At 47.3% G+C, this 14,675-nt stretch overlaps 1 protein-coding gene across 1 annotated transcript in view; it reads left to right on the forward strand.

Annotated features, from left to right (window-relative positions):
• Positions 1-3,659: 3,659 nt before the first annotated feature.
• Positions 3,660-14,675, forward strand: part of LOC137521038 (uncharacterized) — a 131,586-nt gene continuing 120,570 nt past the window's right edge. Inside the window, exon 1 of the mRNA XM_068239766.1 lies at positions 3,660-3,739. Coding sequence (XP_068095867.1) covers positions 3,696-3,739 — 44 coding nt within the window. The 5' untranslated portion in view covers positions 3,660-3,695. The remainder of the gene's footprint in view (positions 3,740-14,675) is intronic.

Consider the following 14,675-nt stretch of genomic DNA (forward strand, 5'->3'; position numbering starts at 1 on the left):
CGCCCAGGATAGGTAGCCAGGGGGTATGTGCGCCCAGGATAGGTAGCCAGGGGGTATGTGCGCCCAGGATAGGTAGCCAGGTGGTATCTGTGCCCAGGATAGGTAGCCAGGGGGTATGTGCGCCCAGGATAGGTAGCCAGGGGGTATGTGCGCCCAGGATAGGTAGCCAGGTGGTATCTGCGCCCAGGATAGGTAGCCAGGTGGTATCTGCGCCCAGGATAGGTAGCCAGGGGGTATGTGCGCCTAGGATAGGTAGCCAGGTGGTATCTGTGCCCAGGATAGGTAGCCAGGTGGTATCTGTGCCCAGGATAGGTAGCCAGGGGGTATGTGCGCCCAGGATAGGTAGCCAGGGGGTATCTGTGCCCAGGATAGGTAGCCTGGGGGTATGTGCGCCCAGGATAGGTAGCCAGGGGGTATGTGCGCCCAGGATAGGTAGCCAGGGGGTATGTGCGCCCAGGATAGGTAGCCAGGGGGTATGTGCGCCCAGGATAGGTAGCCAGGGGGTATGTGCGCCCAGGATAGGTAGCCAGGGGGTATGTGCGCCCAGGATAGGTAGCCAGGTGGTATCTGCGCCCAGGATAGGTAGCCAGGTGGTATCTGCGCCCAGGATAGGTAGCCAGGTGGTATCTGCGCCTAGGATAGGTAGCCAGGTGGTATCTGTGCCCAGGATAGGTAGCCAGGTGGTATCTGTGCCCAGGATAGGTAGCCAGGTGGTATCTGTGCCCAGGATAGGTAGCCAGGTGGTATCTGTGCCCAGGATAGGTAGCCAGGTGGTATCTGTGCCCAGGATAGGTAGCCAGGGGGTATGTGCGCCCAGGATAGGTAGCCAGGTGGTATCTGTGCCCAGGATAGGTAGCCAGGGAGTATGTGCGCCCAGGATAGGTAGCCAGGTGGTATCTGTGCCCAGGATAGCTAGTGAGTGACATGAGCGCGCCCCGCCGCCGCCGCTCCCTCCTCCGCTCCCCCCTCACCTTTCAGCAGCCCTTAGTCAGACCTCAATCAGCGGGCGACCCGACCAGGAAAAGGGCGCCGGACGCACCCGCTCTATATGCGGAAGTGATGTCACTTCCGCATATCAGTGCGGCGTGCTAGGTCCTAGCGCCCGCCCGCCTGATCGAGGTCTGACGCGGCGGCTAGAGGGAGGGAGCTTGAAGCGGCGGCGGCGGCGGCCACAGGGGGAGAGCGGGGCCGGGCGGCGCCTCTCAGAGGCAGGCGCCTGGGTGCCTTGCACCCGCAGCACCCGCCCAGGCTCGGCCCTGTGCATAACGCAGCTCAATCTGACGTCCAACTTCAACACCACCATGCGTTGTGTTAGGGGCACGTTATGCGACCATAACGTCCCCTAAAACGCAACGTCTTGGTGGGAAAGTAGCCTTAAGGAAACATTTTACCTCAGGCAAACCTAAAGTTAACGCTTCTGATTTTAAGTTAACTCTTCAATCCTTAAAATAACTCCAGAACTCCTTCTAAACTCCTTCTAAAGTTAAAGACAGGCTGTTAATTAACTGCATGTGAAAATAACTACAGAGGTAACTTAACTGCAGAGGAGGTAACTTAACTACAGAGAAGGGGACTTAAAGAGAACCTGAACTGAAAATTAAAAGTTAAAATATACATACACACGTCATACCTGCCTCCCGTGTAGTTCCCTCATCAATCTCTTTCTCCTCTCCTGCGTCCTGTTTGTCCACTGTGATTAATGGAATTCTCCGTCCTCCATATTGAAAATGGCCATTACCCTATAACAGCTTCCTGGTCAGCACACTGTTAAACTGTAATATCACCCACTTGAACCATAAGGAAAGATGGACGTTACCTTGCACATTCAGTTGTAACTGACAGTAGCTGATATATAACTGACAGCAAGTGGTGTATTTCAGTTCTGACAAAATATTGTCAGAACTGGAAGGGATCACTATAAGAAGAAAATGGTGAGCTTCTGAGAGAAACGGATGGTGAGGTAAGTGTGCAATATGCATTTGCAACTATATCACGTGTTTATTTTAAATAATTTTACTCAGTTCAAGTTCCCTTTAAGGAATGAAGAGATAAGATAACTCTCTCACTGTTTGGTGGTAAGTTTCTCTTGCCTTATTATCTCCAGCATGCTCTTAGTGAATTGAGGCCTATGTCCTTCAGGAGTTGGCCCATGGAAAATGCTTTGCATCTCAACAGGGGCGCAGCATGTAGGCCTCCCATGCCCCTCAAAAATGGGGAACAGCGCTGACAGCACCCCAAGAACTAACACAACTCAAGAGGACGGTGATCGCACCCCAGGGAGAGAGGCAGAGAATTGCAGACAACCCATCCCCTTGGCCACCGCCCTAAGGCGGACCGTGTATGTAGCCCCCCCCCCAAAGGACCTACCTTGCAGCAAATTGCAACCTGCTGCAAGAGTATGCAAGATGATGGGACGGTGGTACAGGCATCCCCCAAAGCACTGCCACCACCGGGGGAGCCACCTACATCCCCCCCACACACACACACCACCACCACAAGGAGGAAAATAATTTGAACTGCATACAAAAGAAAAAAGAGGTGATCACCTGATATGTCATGATATAGAATCATGGCAAGATTACAGTATATTAAGCTTCTTTTTTTCAGACTAAATTTTCCTATATTTTTTCCCCATGTGTTATCAAAAATGTATTCAAAGTTGTGAGTTAAAATTCCTAATCATAGATTATAAAAGCAAAAGACCATAAAAAAAAGAAAAAAGAAAACAAACAGCTTATAATTACTACATTTGAGTCCTGAATTTTCCTTCAGGGAATTTTTGCAAGGGAGGTTGCAAGGGGAAGGGCTATCTACCATAATGATCATAATCAATAAAATAGTATTTTCCTACTTTTTATTACCCATTCAGTTACCATATTTGCTTTTGTGCAGAAGTAATATTGGCATGTTTCCAAAGTACGATTTACCTCCTCTGAAAGCTGCCATTGTATTATATTGCATTTCTGCTAAAGTTTTATTGAAATTTATTGTTTGCTGGGTTGGAAGTCCATTATTCACTAAAAAATGAAACACTTTAAAGGACACATCCGAGTTTAAAAAATAAAATAAAACGAGATCTACTTACCTGGGGCTTCCTCCAGCCACTGGCAGCCAAACTGTCCCTCACCACAGCTCCGGTGTCCCGGGGTCTCCTCCGTTGCAAATGTCGACCTCGCCATGTTGGCGTCTTCTGTGCCTGCCAAGTGTGCAGCCCTGTCGCTCACGGTCACACTCGTATGGCCTGGAGCACTCGCGCAGGCACAGAAAGTGCTGATCTGGCAAAGTCGGCATCTGCTACAGAGAGGGCCGCAGCTCCTGGACAGATTGGCTTCCAGGGGCTGGAGGAAGCCCCAGGTAAGTAGATCACGTGTTTTTTTTTTTTTACTCAGACCTGTCCTTTAAGAAGCATTTATCTATAGGATTAACTTGAAAATGCACCGTGACTGTACAAGGAAACATGAGTCTGTAAACAGCAGAGTCAATGCATTGAAGGATCTCCATAATCAGCCTTTGTTTACATTCTGCACAATGCTGCCTTTAGTTCAGAGGTAGCTTTCATCATAACTGCTTAGCTACCAGCCTGAGTGTCACCTGAGCATAAAGGCAGAAACTGTATCTCAGCTTCCTGCAGCAGGCCTCACTTATCACAGGAAGGTGAAGAAGTCACACACTTGTCACAGGAATACGGAGCAAATATGCTGAAAACCCAGAGGAGGACTGGCAAACAGGCAGCAAGCAGGTACACGTCAATGTGCTCATTTATTAATACGTCAGCCCTGGTGCACTAAGCTTTTCACATGTGTTATCTCTCCTTATCCTTTTCTCACCTTATCTATAAAGTATCATATTTATTCAATATCTCTAGATTGTAGGTGCGCAAGGGCAGAGACCTTCCCCTACTGTTTCCTGTTTATGTCGTATTTTATCAAATGAACATGTGCCAGTATTGCTGATGTTTTAGACTACATATCAGTTGTATACTGTCTATTTGTACTTGTGATGCTTGATGCCCAGATTGCACAGTGTGCTGAACCTGTTCATGGATCTATTCTCCCTACTATTGTCTGTTTTGTATTATGTACTGCGCTACAGAAGATGTTGGTGCTATATAAATAAAAAGAATAATAATGCGTAGTTAATAAAACAAGTTTCATAAATAATTTGCCAAAGTGACCTATTTAGAGTGACTTTTTTGCTTTACTAAGAACTGATTACTGTTATAGGAATGAGGTGAGAAACAGACAAGACAAAAGGCATGATTGTTTTTTAATTTATTTAGTATGTATGTAGTGCTGACATCCTCCACAGCGCTTTACACATTATGTAGTCACTTGTCATGTCACGAGCTGCCTCTCAAAGGGGCTCACAGTCTAATTCCTAGCATATTCATATGTCCTTGAAGGCAACCTGAGACAGTACACTGTTCCTGATTTATCCTTACCTGGGGCTTCCTCCAGCTCCATGTGGACAGTGGGCCCCCTTCGCCTGTCAGGAACCGGCCCGCGGCACGCCTGCGTATACGGTTCCCGACTGCGGGTTTGACCAGATCGAGAGGGGAAGCTGCCTTTGTCAAGCTAAAACAAGGCTGGGACCCCTCAGAACACTTCTCACTGCCACCACTAGCTGTTGCTAGACATGTCCACTCAGTTGTCGAGAGCTCCGCGTGCAATCCGCATTTTCGTATTCGGGTCAGCTTTGCGCTTTCGGCCGAATACGGGAACGCCACGCACACACACAGTACAGTTGTACAGTCACACGGCACAATCAGGCACTGACTTGTAATGCAAGTTACACTGTGGTGCAGCAAAACCACTAACAGTCGTTCCGAACGATACTGTTAGCCACTCTGCTGTCGAGCGCAACAGTACCCATACACACAATGCAATTACAATCTCATACGGTAGGGTTGCTCAAACGTAAAATCAGGCATGGACTTATACACAGTTACACTTCAGTCTCTTCTAGGCTATGAATGTTAGTCTAGTACAGCAGAAGTCAAACTTATTAAATAACGATTTAATATTCCAGGAAAAAAAGTGGAACAATGCAGTAAACAATATATACAAAAGATTTACAAAAAACAGTAAAAGTTACAAAATAAAAGTTGCAAGGATAAAAGTTACAAAGAAACACACAAAGATATTTGCATAAAAATAAAATGGGGATCAAAACGTTACCAACTTGAAGGTCTAAACGTTGTTTGCGGGAGAACGCGGTTCCGGCCAGTAGCCGGGAAAGTTCTAGCATTGTTGCTATCTCCTGGAACTACAATTTTTGACTGTACCAGGCTGGGGTTATATAGTCTGCTGGATGGCCTGAGGCCACTCACATGTCCATATCCAGGAATAATCCAATTTCCTACATAACGTGCGTCATATCCTTTCCTGTGATATGCAACTTCAAAGCTTTCCTGTCTCAATTTTCAGATCAAAAAGGACTTCCCCCACGCCAGGTGACAATTGATTAAGGCTTCCTCAACATTCCAGCAGGCCTGTTATATGTAAATGTCAAACATTCCTGTCCACTTTGAACTTGGCAGACTCACTTAGTCAGATATTGTTTTGACCAACAGGCAGCCATCTACATTAATATAAAAGATCAAAGCAATGCCCCACATTTGCAGGATACCAGACAAAAGAGAACCTAATTACCTGGCTGTCCAGAGGAATTGTATGCTAATGTCGGTCTATTGACCCAGACACACAATCACATTCACAGTCCATTAAGCTAGCTGCCAATACCTTCAAAGCCAGACTGGCTGACCTAATACACAGCAGATAGAAAAATGATAGAATATGTTCCTGTATTATCCCAACATCATAACTAGCTGCTGTATCATGACACGTCCCCTCTTCCAGATGTCGCTGGCAGATGATTCTAACGAATCGTCCTGCCAAAGCCTACACTGACGGCCTGGCCTGGTTGGGTAACCCCTTAGCATCCTCAGGAGGGTTCCTCCCCTGTCAGTTAGCTCCAAGCTACACGTCTGGAAAGCTAGGTCAGGTTGCTGCAATGTGTCGTTGCCCCTGGCAACCTGACGTAACCAACCAGGGGAATGAGGGTCAGGGACGACCGTGAGCTCGTAACCATAGAGACAGTGCTGCAGCTGGGGAAGGACTCCAACCGTCGCTACACGCACTTTCTCTATAGTGGCAGGGGCTATCTCTCGGTCCCTTTGGGGAACGATTATCTGCCGGTCTGCCTCCTCCACCTCGGACAGCTCCGAGGGACTAACTTCCCAGAACCCTCTCATCCTGCCCCCCCCCCCAGCTGGTGACCTACTGGCCAGACCCCAGAGCTCTTCCAGGCTGCTGTCAAATCGAACAGCCCTAGAGAACTCAGTGCTGCCTGTCACACTGTCACACATGCCAGGAAGGCTGCAGACGGAGAGGTTCCTGGGCCCTCAGGGTCAGGTTCAGAAGTGAATGTTGCTGACCCAGCAACATTTGTCCCTTCAGTAGACAGTCCCTCTGCTGTAGACCCGCTACCGCTGCTGGTTACCACTGCAGTAGAAGGAGTGTCTGCATCACACATATCATTGCTCCTACATTTGATCTCAACAACATCTGAAGGGAAAAGATCTGGCCTGGTGCCGTCTGCCCCTTCGGTGGGCAGTCCACCTGCTGCAGCCCAGCGACCACTGCTGGTTACTCCTGCAGCCGACGGAGTGTCCACAGGACAAGCATCATTATGTAGCGTGTGTAGAGCTGTACAGAGGCGCCAGTAGGATAAAAGTCACTAAAACGTTTAAAACGTTCGGGATGCGGTGGTGGACCAGCCAACCCAAAACAGACACAGGTACTGTCGATTCAAGTAATAAATAATTTATTTATATACTCCAAAGACAAGTTGCAATTTGTCTTTGGAGTATATAAATAAATTATTTATTACTTGAATCGACAGTACCTGTGTCTGTTTTGGGTTGGCTGGTCCACCACCGCATCCCGAACGTTTTAAACGTTTTAGTGACTTTTATCCTACTGGCGCCTCTGTACAGCTCTACACATCAATAATCCACACTTGGTGGAAGGGTGGTACACCCTCTTTTTCTCCTCTATCCACAGAGAGCGACATCTTAATCCTAAGTGGGGACAGGCTTGGTCTCCCCACCTGCCTTTTCAGTGGTTACCTTGGACTCTCGGTTTTCTACCTTTTATATCATTATGTAGCACAACACATATGATATCAACATTATCCGCCTTACACATATTGACATTTAGGACATCACATTCCACATCAACATTATCTGCAGCATTATACACAGTGCTACTCAGCCCTTCACAAGTAGCATCAACAGTTCCTGCATCGATTGCCTCGATAGTCCGTGCGTCATAAATCACATAATCAGTTTCTGCATTCTCTGTATCAACATGTCCCACTCCAGACCTAGGCACTGGAGAATCACTAGGGCTGGCTCCTAGTATACAGTCTGTAGCCTCGGGAGGCCCACCAGCACCTCCCACTTGCACAGAGTTATCAAACAGTACCTTGCCAGAGTCCTGAACTTCTGCTGGGGAAGCTGGCTCCACAGGGGTTGGATTAGGCTCATACCAGGCTACTAACCGACCCAGGTCAGTACCCAGCAAAAGTTGGTGGGGATTTTGTCAGTTACCCCAACTTCCTTCATTCCGCTGCCGGCCCCCAATCCAGGTGGACCAAGGCGGTGGGTATGGCTGGGTTGACACCCCAAACCCCTCTGACAGCAATAATTTTCCCAGGTATGTACTGCTCTGGGTTCACAAGCTGGAGATGTATGAGAGTCACTTCTGCTCCAGTGTCTCTCAGCCCAGTGGCAACTGTACCCCCAACCATGACTAGCTGCAGATTCTCTGCTTAGCCAGTGGCATTTCTGGTAGCACACAAAGCAGTTGGGACTTCACTGGGGTTTGAGGCCTCACTGGATTTTGGGGCCTCCCTCTTCCTCTCTGGGCAAGTCGTGCTGATATGACCTACTTTGTCACATACAAAGAATTTCCGAGTGTCAGTGGTTGGTTGCTTGAATCCAGGAGACAGCGCTGCTTGCCTCCTCTGGGTGCTGGGTGAAACAGGTTTAGCAATCTGTTCTCCCCTCCAGCTGGATGTAGCAGTCCTCCGGGACTTGGGTGCTCTATGGGCGGTGTAGGAATCGGCCATTTCCGCAGCCTCATCCACTGTCTTTGGTTCTCGATACAGCACAAACAGCTGGACCTCAACAGGACAGGTGTGTAGGAACTGGTCTTTTATCATCAGCTCCTGCAGGGCATCCAAGGTTTTGACTGACAGTCCTGCTAACCACTGCTGGAAGGCAGTGCGCAGGTTGCAAGCATGATCCAAGTAGCTGTCTTTAGGACATCGCTGCACTGTCCTGAAATGTTTGCGATACACCTCTGGCATGAGGTGGTATCGCGCAATGATGGCTTTCTTAATTGCCTCAAAGTCTGTTTCTTCCTCCTGGGGGAGAGTCACACACGCCTCCAGGGCCTTGCCTCTCAGCCCTGGTGTGAGGTATCTTGCCCACTGCTCATGGGGCACCCCATACTGACGACAAGTCCTTTCAAACCCCTGTAGGAAAGTGTCTATGTCAGACTCTTTGTCCATAGCGGGGAACTTATCCAGGGAGATTATGTGTATTCGCTCACCTTCGCGTTCTGCGGGTCCAGCAGCCTGGTTTTGCTGCTGAAGTTTAGACAGCTCCAGCTGGTGTCGCCGTTTAGCACTTTCCCTCTCGGCCTGGAGTCTCTGTGCATCTTGTTCCTTCTCTGCCTTTCGGTGCAGTAAGATCAGCTTTAGGCGCAGTTCAGGATCAGCCGAGTTCAGTAGCTGTAGATTAGCTTCCAGAGATGTCATCTCCGTGTTCGGTGAATCATCCAGGACATCCTCTCCACTCGCATCCTGCGGCAGGAGCGATTCCTCCTCTGGCGTGTCGTGAGCTGCATCCGCTGGCGTTGGAGCACGGGCTTGCTCTGCCTCATACTCCTCGAGGGCACGAACTAACTGCTCCTTATTCTGGCCGCTCGCCGTCTCGATGCCTTTGTGCTCACACAGGTTGAGTAGTATCTCTTTGCTCTGCCTTGCATAGCTGGATGCTTTCTGAGCCATCGTGTTGCAAAATAAAAAGAAAACGGGGGAGGGGAAGCAAAATACCAAGTGTGTATCTTTGAGAAAAAAAGTATATAGATTCTGCACTGAGTAGACTTCTGTAGCCTAGTCGCTTCTAGCAAGCTTCCTAGCCTTTAGTACTCAGAATAGTGAGCTAAACTGCGTACTAATGTACTAAACGTTCCCACCACTGCCAGCCAATTATGTCAGGAACCGGCCCGCGGCACGCCTGCGTATACGGTTCCCGACTGCGGGTTTGACCAGATCGAGAGGGGAGCCTTAGTCAAGCTAAAACGAGGCTGGGACCCCTCAGAACACTTCTCACTGCCACCACTAGCTGTTGCTAGACACGTCCACTCGGCTGTCGAGTGCTCCGTGCGCAATCTGCGTTTTCGTATTCGGGTCAACTTTGCTCTTTCGGCCGAATACAGGAACGCCATGCACACACACACAGTACAGTTGTACAGTCACATGGCACAATCAGGCACTGACTTGTAATGCAAGTTACACTGTGGTGCAGCAAAACCACTAACAGTCGTTCCAAACGATACTGTTAGCCACTCTGCTGTCGAGTGGAACAGTACCCATACACACAATGCAATTACATATGGTAGGGTTGCTCAAACGTAAAATCAGGCATGGACTTATACACAGTTACACTTCAGTCTCTTCTAGGCTATGAGTGTTAGTTTAGTACAGCAGAAGTCAAACATATTAAATAACGATTTAATATTCCAGGGAAAAAAAGTGGGTGTGAGAAAGCGCGGAAAAGCCGCCGCGTGTACTGGCAGCAAGGCGGCTGTTTCCGCGTCCAATGTGGCGGTTTGCATGCAGCAGCGTGCGTCTGGTGTAGCTGGGTCTGTTAGTGCACCTGGATGGAGAACTACGCGCGCGAGCCAGAAGTCAGGACCTTTATGCCAGCAGGAGATGGATCACCTGATCAGGACGATCAGCTGATTCCTGCTGGACTTCTGATTGGCTGAGTGGCTCGGGCGGGGCGGCAGAGTCCTGCAACTATATATACAGCTTGCTTGTCAATTGCTGGTTGTCTGCCATTGCGAACACTTATGTGGAAGCACTCAGACCTTAGTCAGATCCAACAGTGTGTTAGAACCGGGAGGACCTGGGAATTCACACGGAGCCAGATTACTTCTGTTATTATTACTGTATTATCATTTGTGTTATACTCCAGACTAGTTCCAGGGTGCTGAGACCACGGACCTCGCATCCAAGACTAGGGAACTGTATTATCATTTGTGTTATTCTCCAGACCTGCTGGTGACGCCCATCTTCCAGGGGTCACTAGTCACCAGGTCTTCTTGCTACTCAGCCTGGGACTCTGCCCCCTTGGATGTCTCAGGCTGCTGCAAGATCTCTGCACTTCCAAAGGGAGGTATTTCTCATACTGCCAAGGACCACCTGCTCCTCGGGTGGTCCTCACTTAAAAGTTATTACTGTTGCACCAAACACTCACACTATATAGGTGTCCAGAGGATAGAAATATATCTGTATTATCGGTGATTCTGCAGATCATCAATAATCAGGTATATATCTGTATTCTTGGTGATACTGCAGATCACCAATAATCAGATTTTCTCTGCGTGCTGACACAGATCATTACAGTGGGACAATGCAGAAAACAATATATACAAAAGATTTACAAAAAACAGTAGAAGTTACAAAATAAAAGTTGCAAGGATAAAAGTTACAAAGATACACACAAGGATATTTGCATAAAAATAAAATGGGGATCAAAACGTTACCAACTTGAAGGTCTAACCGTTGTTTGCGGGAGAACGCGGTTCCGGTCAGTCGGATATTGTTTTGACCATTAGGCAGCCGTCTACATTAATACAAAAGATCAAAGCAATGCCCCACATTTGCAGGATGCCAGGCAAAAGGGAACCTAATTACCTGGCTGTCCAGAGGAATTGTATGCTAATGTCGGTCTATTGACCCAGACACACAATCACATTCACAGTCCATTAAGCTAGCTGCCAATACCTTCAAATCCGCCTTGGCTGACATAATACACAGCAGATAGAAAAATGATAGAATATGTTCCTGTATTATCCCAACATCATAACTAGCTGCTATATCATGACATCGCCGTTCTCCCCGGCCGCTCCATTGTCCCGTAGAGAGCCCCAATAGTTTGTCCAATCAAGGCTCTTCTGCACATGCACGGTCCGCTGTGCTCCCGTAGCCGGTAGCATTCTGTGCATGCACGGAAGAGTCTGGACTGGCAGCGACTGGCTAAAATATTAAAGTTTATCAGCTGTGGAGGATGGGGAAGGGAGCCCATGATCCACATGGGACTGGAGGAAGCCTAAGGTAAGCAAGTATAAATCACGCACCGTGTACCATCTCAGGTACACTTTATGGCCTATTTAGGGAAAGCTATTTCACTTACAGTATCCATATGTGCTTGGAATGTGTGAGGAAAGTGCATGGAGGAAACCCATACATCCTCAATGAAGACAGTTTCCTGGCCCAGATTCAAACCACATACCCACCGCAACAAGGCAAGAGCGCTATAGACTATGCCGAACCGCTTATTCAATACCTCATAGTTAAAACAGTGCTATGAATAAGCTGTGGCATTACTGACTTTTTGCTTGCTATGTACTGATAAGTTATTATCTAAATAAGGTGAAAAACAAACAAGAGGCTTATGCACTAAACCATTGGTATTATTTTGTCTACACAGTATTAATTTTCAATTTTAATGACTCTATTTATGATTCACTGACAATAACAATTCAAAAAGTTGTACATGAATGTGGTGAAATGTGGTTGTACAAACATTCGACCACATGTCCCTCACTGTCCTCCCGATCCTCATCCTTGGTCCGCTGTTTGGCACAGTAAAGTGCACGACTTAGCTAAGCTGCACGTAATTGCGCACCTCCTTGATTGTGCTCCCATTTCTGGGAGTACTTTTTAAGCGCAAAATGTTAAAACCTGACCACAGGAGTGTGATCAAGGAGGTACGCAGCTAGGCCAGCACATGCGCAGTAGTGTGTGACTTTGCTAAGTTGTACACTTTACCAGGCTGAACAGCGGATCAAGGATAAGTCTATGGGGGCTGGAAGAAGCCCCAGGTAAGTAAAAGGGGACACTGTAGTTCAAATCAGGGATTATTTAAGTTTTGTGTCAAGAAAGTATTCACTGACAACACACAGTTGAGTTGTGCTTTTTTAAAAAAAAAAACAAAAAAAAAACATATGTTTATGCCAGATTGGTTTGTTTATTTTATTTGCTAAGAAAATAAAAAAACAGCCCTCCAGGACTTTTCTAGCATGATTACCCCCCCCCCCCCCCCCCTCCTTCTTCTTTCACAACTGCCATCAAGCAAATATAAATATCAGAAGTTTGTGGTCCCCCATGACTCTGTTTACTAGCTACTTTGGCTGTCAGCTGTGGGGAAAAGTGCTTGGCAATGGTGGCAGCAAAACCTCCTCCTTCACCTGAGTTTTCTCTTAGGTGATATTTTTACAACTTGCCATAAAATGCCCTTTAAACTACCAGCAAGCAAGAAAATAGTACAAAAAAATTGATAGTACTTTTTAATTTACTTTTTGGTACTTATTCAAATTACAAAATGCTGAAAAGTTACTTTAAGAAGAAGTTGAAAAATTATCTCCTAGGAGAAAACTCATTAGAAAAAGTGAATTGCATATGGCCCACAGTTTATGGTAGTACTTGTTTCAAGTTGCTAGAAGTCTTCAAGGATCTCCTTCAGAACCCTTTCTCCTTGGATTTGAATCTCCCTATGTGTTTAACATAGCCAGTTGCATCACTCTGCAAGCTGAGCAAAAGTCTGTCAGGAAGACAACTGTACAACAGGTGTAACTTAGTTGGATGTGCTGATAGATCCAAGGTTGGGGCAATTGGATAGTACTCCACAGAAAGAAGAGGAAGTTCCAGAGCTCAACTGTGTGATAATATCAGCACCAGGGAGTCGACCAGTCAGCACCTGGATCCATCAAGGATCCAAGGTCCATCTACGCTGGCAATTGGATAGTACCTCAAACATCTTCTTCAGTCCCCCCACTGCACCAAGGGTTATCCAATGAACTCCATGCTCACCAGTAGTGGACATGGTGCTTTGCACGTGACTTTTGTTGCCCACCACTGCAAGGTACCTGCAACCACTGCTGTTGGTCTAAGTAAGTGGTAACATTTGAGGTGCATCCATGCAATTGTGTACAATTTAATTATACTTACATAGTTAAAAACATGCAGTAATCAGCAATAGTTTATGCACGGGTTGTCGAAGCTTTACTGGACCTTTTTGCATGATGACCAAGGTGAGACAATGACCTAACATTTGTGCATCAAACCGATCATATCTTGTATTACAGTATTCTCTATGAGGATAAGCTAAAATTCAGCAACCTGTTATTATTAGAATTGTTCTCATAATATCCTGAAATTGAAACTTTTAGAAGTTTATCGAAATATATTTTCTGACTCTGATCTCTGCTTGCCCAGTTTCGAAATGGAACAGATTTTAAAAATGCCACTCCAGATTTTTTGTTTACCCTACAACATTTTGGCCCACATGCAATTCATTTTTTTCTCCCGAGTTTTCTCCTAGGTGATATTTTCACACCTTCTCAATAAAATGCCTTTTAAACAAGCAGCAAGCGAGAACATACCCAATATACTTTACTTTTCATAATACCATTTCATCTTCTTTTTAATACTCTTTCAATTGCAAAGTGCTGAAAAATTATTCTAAATGGATGATGAAAAATTATCTCCTAAGAGAAAAGTCAGGAGAAAAAGTTAATTGCATATGGCCTTTGTCTCTAGGTAATTAGGTTGTTCTTGCTATTTGGCAACGTTGAGGCTGTTCCATCTTTACAACCTCTGGTCACAATGTTCTTGAAGGTGCTCATTGTATTTAATCAATGCAGAGCATTAAATAATCCAACCTGCGATCGTAACTAAACCAGTTACAATCATATCTATGGAAAAATCTTCCACATTAACCAACTATTTCTTTAAAGGACTTACGAGGCCAAGTCCATCAAAAAAAATAAAAAAAAGTTAGCTACCTTGCTCAGCTTGTAAGGCACGGAGGACGCCGTCCGCGCCCTCCGTGCCGTTCCGCCTGGTCCCCGCCGCTGCACAGCCCCCCGAATGGTCCCCGACCGCGCGGCCCGGGTCGGGCTCCCCAGCCCTTACCAAGATGGCCGGCGGAGCTGGCCGCGGCTGCGCAGTCCGCATAGCCGCCAGTGCGGCTGCGCAGCTCTAAGGCCAACCCCCCGATCCACGCAACAGTAGCGTGGATCGGGGGGTTGGCCTTAGAGCTGCGCAGCCGCACTCGCGGCTATGCGGACTGCGCAGCCGCGGCCAGCTCCGCCGGCCATCTTGGTACAGGCTGGGGAGCCCGACCCGGGCCGCGCGGTCGGGGACCGTTCGGGGGGCTGTGCAGCGGCGGGGACCAGGCGGAACGGCACGGAGGGCGCGGATGGCGTCCTCCGTGCCTTACAAGCTGAGCAAGGTAGCTAACTTTTTTTTATTTTTTTTTATGGACTTGGCCTCGTAAGTCCTTTAAGGAAACAATGGATAATACGATCATCCAG

Source organism: Hyperolius riggenbachi, chromosome 6 (genome assembly GCF_040937935.1).
Source record: "Hyperolius riggenbachi isolate aHypRig1 chromosome 6, aHypRig1.pri, whole genome shotgun sequence".
Taxonomy (NCBI): Eukaryota; Metazoa; Chordata; class Amphibia; order Anura; family Hyperoliidae; genus Hyperolius; species Hyperolius riggenbachi.